Below are 9,596 nucleotides of genomic sequence, written 5' to 3' on the forward strand. Positions count from 1 at the left end.
TGGCGCCATATTTTCTTCTTGAAAAGGATCCGGAAGTTCTTCCTGTCAGCGGTTCTCTATTAGGCTTCTGATTGGCTTGTGTGGAATTCTCATTGTTCTAACACTGCCACCGTCAGGCTTGGCGTAATTTAACAGCTCCTGATAGCGTATTTAAGCGGATCAATGTAGTCGTGGTTTTTGTTTTAAAACGGGGCTGTGTGCACCTAGTTTTTTTTTAAAACGAAGGTTAGAAAATATGCGTTTATCAAAATACCCGGGTATGTGTAAACAGCACCTAAATAGGGAGTGAGAGTGATTGGAGAGTGAGTGCAGCTGAGGGAAAAAACACAGGTGAAGTGAGTGAACTAGTAAACAGAGTGCAGGGAAACTATGACATGACTAAACTAAACATGGACTGAACACAAAAACATAACCTAAAACATGAAACTATAAATGAGAGTCCCTGGGCGTGACACTTGTCTGAGAGCCAGCATTCATTACAGCCAACAGTAAATAGATATCATAACAAAATAATGGCATGTCAACATTAGCTCGTGGTGATGCACAGCCTCTTTGCCATTTGGTAACATTAAATTCGTCGGCCTTGGGCACAATGCAAATAAAAATGTGGAAGATAACATTCCAGCTATAGAAATGATCTAGTGTCCATTTAACGAAACAAAGACAAACTAAATTAAGAATTAAACATGAAGAGCTGCAAAAGGTTTTTGGTGTTGCGTGACTCCTTCTATTTTGAGAATGCAGGTCATGTTAGATCTTCTCCCATTACTAAAGAGTAACATGGTATATCAGCTATTCTGCTAAAATGATGTCTTATGGCATTCCAAATCAATTAACATGAAGGAAAATCTTGTAGTAGTTGACACACTCTTCTAGCGCCTCATAACAGCAAAAATCAACAGTAATATATATTTTTTTAAACTTTGCGACAAAGACAAGATATTATCAAATCTGGGTCTTTTTTATCATTATTCTTCCTGTGTATTACCAATTCTTTTTTCTAATTCATCCTCCATTTTCTTCCATCATTTACCTTTGCTATACATGTCATTAAATGTCATGAAAATAAAGCAAATAGGAGAGAATATAAAGCTGATCAGTCATTAGGGTCTCTAACAAGACCTGGAAAACACCTGTTACTCTTCTTGAACTTCAGAGAAAAACCTGTTGGTGATTTACTCTTGCAGTCAAAGAAGCTCTCTGAGAGTACAGTAAGAAATGTGTCATGCAGAGAGCAGGAGATGGACCCCTGGAGTGAGACCTCCTTAAACAGACGAACAGATGGGCCGCAGAGCACTACACTGCAACTCAAAGAAAAAGTGGACAGTGGACAGGTGTGAGTAATTCATAACAGGTAGCATATATGTTCAAAATGTGTGCAATGTGTTCCCAAAAACAACAAGAAGTTACCCTGATACCAGATAGTCACAGTTGTTACTGGGACGCTAAAACTACCTAAAAATAGGACCGTCTTTTACTTTCAGTTTTAAAGAAGTTGCTCTCAATGGCCATTTCATGTAAATGATCACTTGTGCCGAGAAAAGACCTGTTTCATTTCAACAAGATGCTGTTCGCAAACAAGAATGACACAATTGGGCAATGTGCTGCCAAATGTTCTTATGCAACCAAACTGGAAAAGTTCATTCACTCCAATAAGATAAAGTAAATCTGTCTGATTGTGACAGAAATGCTGAAGTACTTGAATGTGCTCTCACTTCTCTCCCATGACATGGGAGTTTGGCCTCTGTTTTACAGCTTTTATCTGCCCGTGCGTGTGTGTATTGGTGTTGAAGAGAAACCAATCCCACAGAATGCATTTGCCTTTTTGTGCAGACTCACAAGTCTGTCTTGGACAGAGCAGAGAAGTGAAGGTAAAGTATGGAGTCCTGTGTGAGAGAAAGCAAGCTGATGAGTTGTTGTGATGGGAGCACTTCGAACTGGAACCCTCTGATGTTAAACTTCACTCCAAGCTGAGAGAATCTTACTCAAATAAAGTTTAACTCTTTGCTTGTTCTATCGTTCTGTTTTAAAGGCACACACACACTTGGAGGCAGCCTTTGTGGCCTGTGAGAGAAGTCAATACGTCCTTTCAGCTGTCAAGTGATTTCACCCTGTGTGCGTCTCCTCTAGTCTATCTCCATGGTTACTTCTATAACAACTGTTTAAGATCCATAACACAGACCGTTTCCACTGATATCAAATCATGAACCAACATTTATATAAGAAACTGCTGTAAAAGGCACTTTGTCATCAACAGCCTTCATCCATATTAACACTCAAGACATTATTCTGATACTGTCCAAAAACTAACATAAAAGAAGATTTGTACATAAAGATTCAGTTAATCACAAGTATAAAACATTTATACTCGAACAACCCTTTTCTACTCCTCACACATTTTCATGATAAGCGTGCTGTCAGCAGGTGGCTTGCTTTCCCACAGTTGCGTGACGAGAGGATATGTCTCCAATCACTGAAAAAAAGAGAGAATAGAAAATACAACGAGAAACATTCACATTATTCATGTTGCTCGGAGATTCAGACAGAAACGTAGCAAAACAGTCTGTGTAAATAAAAGCTCTTGCGACCTCTGAGCGAGGGCTTTCAGGTTATATTTTCATTGTTAATCGACATTTAGTTGCCTGTTAAGAGAAAAAAAGAAAGTTGTTCCATGTATTAACATGTAAGCTAGGATTTACAGAATGCACATCTTATCTAACATTATCTCTCATAACAAAACATCCCGAAGGTTCACATTTGTGTGATATTCACACATACACACACACACTGGAGTGTTTGATGAAAGCCAAACGTCTGAAGACTGACTCACATCTGTATTCCATTAAATGCTCCATTAATTGATAGCCTAAAAGGCAGGGTGTGTGCACAGGAACACAATTAAGATTTTAAAGCAGGGCAGAGCAAAAGCAATTGTTTAAGAATTATTCTAAACTGAGAAGGACTTTGCTGATTTTCAAACACAAGCTGGGAGGTGTTTCTACAACACTTTTGATTTACTGGAACTTTCAAAGTAACAGAAAACGTTACACTTCATAAGAGAAAGCAAAGAGAAAGTAAGTCCTCTCTGATTATGCTTTAAAATTTGTATCCACTTGGGCCAAGTTCTTTAGGAGACAAACGATGAATAATACTGAGCACATTTTCGGAAAGGCCACTTGTTCGTGTTATAAACCCAACTAAATAAATGCAAACCCGAAGGAAAAGTTATCAGCTGATTTTCAGGGTTTTTTTCTGGGAGGTTCTGCTTTTTGTTGACAAGCGCAGATGAGGAGTGGGTATCGTGACCTTCCTTGTGCGTGATTTGGTGGCTTGAGTAAAAAAAGAGGGGAGACGAACATGTTCCATGTACAAAATAAACGTAATAAAAAAACAGAGCTGTAAAACATTGTCTAATGTTGGTTTTAATGTAATCCGTTATCACATGATTACTGTTCGAAATGACGCGTTTGACACTTTACGGCTTTTACTTTTTCTACCGGAAGTCTTTTCCTTCACCCGTCTACACAACTTGACTTTGGTGCGTAATTTATAACACTTCGCCGGCGTCCCGTCCGTCACAACTCCTCTGGACTTTACTCTGAGCGGGATCAAATCACAGAGACTTTTACGCAAAATGGATGTGAAGCTGCTGGCAGTCGTGGCTGCGCTCACAATGGTGATATATGCACCTCCATCCCAAGGTATGATTTTATTTTTCTCTGGTTTGTGATGTTGTGACACGGGTTAGATTTTGTCTGTCACAACAGATCATGTGGAGTTAAGAAATAAAAAAATAAAGAACAGGACCATGTATGAGAAAAGAAAAGGGACAAATGAACTTTTCCTTTTTTATTTTTGTTGGTTTTTGTGCATCACAACCCAGGTAAATTTGTGATGTTATTCATGACATTTAATCACGAATTAGATGCACAGCTTTGCAGGCTATTTTCTTTCACAGAAAACACATTTGTTAATTAATACTCGGATATTTCTTTCACTTAATCATTTCTATTAAGGCACAGTTTAACTGCAAATGTGGTCTAAAAGCAGCATAAATTCGAGTATTTTCATCATTTTTTAAAGCGTGCTCGAGCTTTGACTGGAGTGGGGAAAGACACTTTTTTTGGCATGCGTAAAGCGCCAATAGGCTGCAAATGTGGCTCTCGGCTCTCAAGAGATTCCCTGTCGGATCACTGATCAACATTTGTTCTGCCTTTGTTTTCCTTTAATTACGCACAAGTTAGGCATTACGAGGTTTGTGCTTGTCTACGTGGCGTCATCGGTGGCCCAACTAGGGGCTGTTGCGCCCTTTATCATGTTAATACCGTTAGATCAGGTGTAAAAACAATTTGCATTGGGGTTTAATCTGCAGAGGCATGTCTCACCATCTGTTGCGAGAGCCGGTTGCTGTCGAGTTGGTTTTAAAATTATTTACTGACAAGAAACAAAAAACAGTTGTAGTTGCTGTATTCATTCTAAAATCACAACGACTGAGCGGATACCACGTCGTTTCTTGTATTTTTCTACAGCTCACCTGTTTATATGTGCACTTTGTCGGGAAAGTTTCAAGAAAAAGAGAGAAAATACTTCTATGCTGCTGCATTCATATTCATTTTTCCACGTTAATTAACATAGTTAAGATCTTTGTCTGCAAGCCCCCAAAGCCGAGACTGTAATGGAAATTATGAACATCCATTATGAAATGTAAAGACCACACAGTGCAGACCAATGTGTGACAAAAAGAGTTCAGTGTTCAATGTGAGTCTACAAGTCCTGATTATCACCTTCCTCTGTGTGTGTTCTGTTGGGAATCAAAACAAGAATTTATGCGGGTTAAACATGATTTTTTTTTTCTTACTCAAAGCTGGTATTAATGCAGGCCTCATGACCCTGCAAGAGACAAGTGGATGATGCAGTTGATGGATGGGTGTAAAACTTGAGCTGCAAATCCAGAATACAGTTCACGGGCTGTTGTTTTTTTCAGTTTGTAGAGGCCCGAATGCATGCTTCAACTTGTTGATCTGTTAAAGAAGATGTTGTAAATCATTTAGTTTGCTTGACAAATGTTTATTTTTATTTCTCTTCAACAGAACAGATGTAATCTCTGAATTTCAGAGGGCATCATTAGTGTAACCTAACACGTTTTAATGCTTGTTGAAAACAGGCTTTGCTGTGAGTATCATTTCATGTAACAGCAACTTTTTTTTTTTTTTTTTGCTTCTGCAGCAAAACCCATCAGTCTGGTGGAGCGATGCTACTGTCGTTCCACCATCAACAACGTCCCACGAGGCTACATCCGAGAGCTCAGGTTCATCCACACGCCTAACTGCCCCTTCCAAGTGATGTGAGTGTTGTTGCTTTTATTCAGCGTTGAGTTAGCAGACAACACGTTTTCTTTCACACTCCTAAAAACTCTTAAACAGGTTTCCTACCAGTTAGACATTTCTCACCATCAATCTCCGAGTGGTGACAGGCCAGAGAAAAGAGCTACGCATATATATGTACACCCACACCCCGCTGTCACTCACTCACATATACACAGAAAGGAAGACGTTTTTACAACTGGCTACATTGATGCATCCGCAGGAAGTGGTCCGATGACTGAATGTGAAAAAGAGGGGGATGCAGTTTAGTTTTCAACAGGAGAACACTAATCTTGGCTTTTGCAACTGTGTATGGTCCCCTTACATTGCTTACAGCATTTGGTTCCAGTCCATATCATTATTTCATGTGTGGAGAAAAGTCACAGAGGATAGTGCTCAACAGCAGAAGCAGAAGATGGTTTACTTATGAGAAGGAGAACAGCATCAACAGTCCCACGCCAAGAGAGGGAAATAAAGTTGGCCGATCTCACAAAGGCCCGGACTGACAGAAATTATTTCATGTTGTCACTCAAGAGCAAGGCGCAGGCATGAAAGGAAACTTGCTCTCCCACTCAAAGACATTTGACCAATTTTAACCCTTTATTTTAATAACCACAGCTCTATTGTGGATTTGAAGTAAGACTGTAGCGCAGCCTGGGCTGGGGTTCCAAAGTGTAATGAAACATTAACAGCTTTATCAATTAAGAGTAAACCATGAAACTAAAGGGGTGATATCTTTTAAGAATTGCTGTAAAGGAGTAATTGGTTACTTAATATTACTGTCAAAAGCCTCTTTTTGAGGAAAAAAAATACAAACTTCTTTGCGTGTGTAAAACTAGCAAGACAGTATTAATTTCAGTCTATTTTATCATTATCAGATCATCAAGTGACCCTGAATTTGCAGAATTAACTATTTCATTTTTATCTTAGGTTTGTACTGAAATCTTTTCTTTTTTTCCAATCAGTGCCAAGCTGAAGACAAACAAAGAGGTGTGTGTGAACCCAGAGATTCGGTGGCTGCAGCAGTACCTGAGGAATGCTATCAACAAGTGAGTTCCAATAAGACAATACATTTCTCTGTTAGCTGGTATCAGGCTTAAATCTGTAACTCATTTGGTGCACTGTGAAATTGCTTCCACTCTATAGAAATTTTAAAGAATAGAATGCATGAATGCAAAAGAACAAATCCGCATTTGGACATCTACCAATATCCTTTTGTGGGAGAGACAGCGCTGTATTGCCCAATTTATGTTGGAGCCCAAATTCTAAACATGCAGCTACATGACCAAGTGGGAGTTGAGACTAATTCCACTTCAACGCACAAATAGTGGTTTTGATGTGGGATGATGCACCAACCTTAAAAAGGCATTTATTCTGATCTTAACTGCTGCTGTGGATTAATTTCTGGCTGTCACTGTTCACACAAGAACTACATCTGCAAGTATTGATAAAATACAGCTTTGTAGTATGCTTGCTGTTTACTGTGTAGGGTTTTTGATGTTATGTTGATAAAAAAGGTTTACCTTTACAATATTGTAAAAAAAAAAAAAAAAGAGAAACTGTGGAACTTAATAGTGTAGCTTTGTTTTTTGCCAGTTATGTCATCATTAATACAGCAACTTGGCAATCGACATTCATTTTAAAGTCAAACTGAGACTGCGGGGGCTTCAAGCCACTGCCAACAATGACTGTCTCCTTCCTGCATTGAGAAAGTTGGCTGTTTGCTAAACAAAATAAAATGTCACTATTAAGTTTAGAGAATCAAGTTGCCATCTATATGCAGTTATATTTACAAAAACTGAAATAAACTGGCAACTGTGTTATGGCAGCAGATAAAAGAATTTAAAAATGCAGAAAATGGGATTTAAAAAAAAACAAAACTCAGTCCTGCATCAATCCAGTATTTGCCCAATACCAAGTGACTGATCCACCCAGAGGGGAATGGTCCTGCAGTGATAGCGCAGTCAGACTGTCTGTCTGAGGAAGATCGTGGAGTCTTTGGCCTGCTGAGGTGTGAACATCCCTCTGCATAACAAAACAGCCCGTGTAGAGCGTAGATGGTGCTCATTTACAATGGGTCTAGACCTAATGTGTTTCCAATTACACATACGGCCAAAGGGGAGTCAAAAGGATCAACTGTTTTACAATGTGTAGCAATGCACATCGTCCTAACTAATCCTCGTGCTCAGATTTGGTCTTGTAAACATAACTATGATTACCTTTTTTTTTAATATATAAATTTAAATACGGCCAAGCATTATTCCAGTGTCAACAAATAAGCAGCCCACCCATGTTCAAATGTTTATGCTGGTGTAATGTACACGGTTCGTGCAGAGCTATGCGTATACCACTCTGCAAATTAATGTTCTCCATAAATGCATTGTTGAACATTGAATTTATCAAATCAGAATGGAAAATTAAAATGAAATCTAATAGGGTTGAAGTTAAGCTCATGATTACTTGATAACAACATTATGGCCCCGTAAATGTGATGCAGCTGCTTTCATTTGACAACCTGGAGTGAGATGTTTTCTGAATTTGTACTTGAACAAATACTCGCTCATTTTCAAAACGATGTTTACTAGAAACAGGTTAACATCTTGATGTTGGTCCATACTGATACTTTGCCAAAGTTATTCCTCTAATGAGTTCTTCCAACAGTGTTGTCTCCATAACACTGTACGTCTTCTAAATCCAATTTGCTTTCTAGGATGAAGAAATCCAAACAGGGCAACTAAAAAGCTGCAGAGATCCTCCTGAGCCATCACTGAGGATTTGGACCGCCATCACAGATATGTAACTTGAGATCATCTGGTATGTTGAACAGCACTTATCCCAGCTATTCTGCTGCAGCCTTTTGCATGGAATGAACCCACAACTCTTCACCATGAACTCCGGGCCATCTGTCCTACCACCGTCTTCACCATCACCACTCCCAACACTTATAGCAAATATTATTAATGCAAAGTGCCATTACATCTGTAGGTGTATGTTTTTCTAACTACTTTGTTAACAGGGAAAAGGTGTGCGTCCGCAATGAGCATGACTTTACATCCCTTTTTTAAGAATGAGAGTTTGGTCTGCTGAGCTGCAGATCTGTTTATCCTTGTCGTTGTTTTAAAATTGTACAAAATGATGAACAATGAGTGGTTTCTTCCCTAAAAAAAGAAGTTAGGTTTGATTTAATTGGCACCGAGGAATTTCACTGGGTGCCAGCTACCCCAGACTGAACGTAAGATGTGCACAAGATTCTAATAAAAATGGCAGTTACAATGTTTTTGTGATGGAAATTAAGATGCCAAAAGAGCTTGAGCATTTCCTGAGCTGAGCTGTGGCTGTGATTATGTGACCCAGAGTTACTGGTGTGTACTTTTTAAATCATTACGAAAAGCTGAACATCTGGTTCCCAAGAAGTTTTAATTTGGCAACAAATAATTTAAAACTTACTGGAAGTGAAGCAGAGGGGGAGAAAACATCCTGACACACAACATTCACAGTTGATGGCCTTTGTATCAGTTTCACTTGTTTGAATGAAAATTTAAAAGAAGGGTGCACAACAATTTGGACAGCTGTTTCCACATCCACAATTAACACACAGAGTGTACCACTGTTAGCTGCAGAAAATAGTACCAAAACTGACAATTTGTAGGTGTAGATGGATGTGACTACCTATGACTGTCATGCAGATAGTAATGCACTTTATATCTGATGTATTCATGCGATAACAGCAAATTACTCACTAAGTCTGATCATTATTTTTCTTCTTATGTTGTGCTTTTTGTGTTTATTATCGTTCTGTGTCTGTTCTGTTTCTTCTTAGTGATCACTGAATCTGTAGCTGCAGTTAACTGTTTAAATCTGGAGATCTATACATGAATTCGTGTGAATCTCCTTCTCATATGTAAAATGAATGCTATACAAATGTTTTATTTTTGTACTCTTCTGCATTTATATATTAAATCCAAACATTTATATGAAGGAACTTTACTCTCACAATTGAGCCATCCAGTATATTTTTTTTTGGGAAACTTGTATTCAGCTAGTGAGTCAAAAAAAAAAGGGAAAGAGGAAATCTTAAAATTTTTGCAGTTTTAATGTGTGCTTTCCTGTACATATTATAAGCCTTTTTTTTACCATGCATAATCATACTTGTACTCTTTAATGCATGCATATACGCCGCTCTTTTAAGCAACTCCTTAAATCACTGTAAAGCAAGTTTTGCCAGGGCCAACA

The 9,596-nt window shown here is 38.5% G+C and overlaps 1 protein-coding gene across 1 annotated transcript; it reads left to right on the top strand.

The window, feature by feature from the left end:
• Nucleotides 1-3,565: 3,565 nt before the first annotated feature.
• cxcl12a (chemokine (C-X-C motif) ligand 12a (stromal cell-derived factor 1)) lies at nucleotides 3,566-9,359 on the top strand. The gene is made up of 4 exons (XM_075478210.1): nucleotides 3,566-3,701; nucleotides 5,227-5,344; nucleotides 6,329-6,412; nucleotides 8,074-9,359. Exons 1-4 carry the CDS (start codon nucleotides 3,635-3,637, stop codon nucleotides 8,099-8,101), a joined length of 297 nt encoding a protein of 98 aa, XP_075334325.1. The 5' UTR covers nucleotides 3,566-3,634; the 3' UTR covers nucleotides 8,102-9,359.
• Nucleotides 9,360-9,596: the final 237 nt, after the last annotated feature.

This window comes from Odontesthes bonariensis, chromosome 2 (genome assembly GCF_027942865.1).
Source record: "Odontesthes bonariensis isolate fOdoBon6 chromosome 2, fOdoBon6.hap1, whole genome shotgun sequence".
Taxonomy (NCBI): Eukaryota; Metazoa; Chordata; class Actinopteri; order Atheriniformes; family Atherinopsidae; genus Odontesthes; species Odontesthes bonariensis.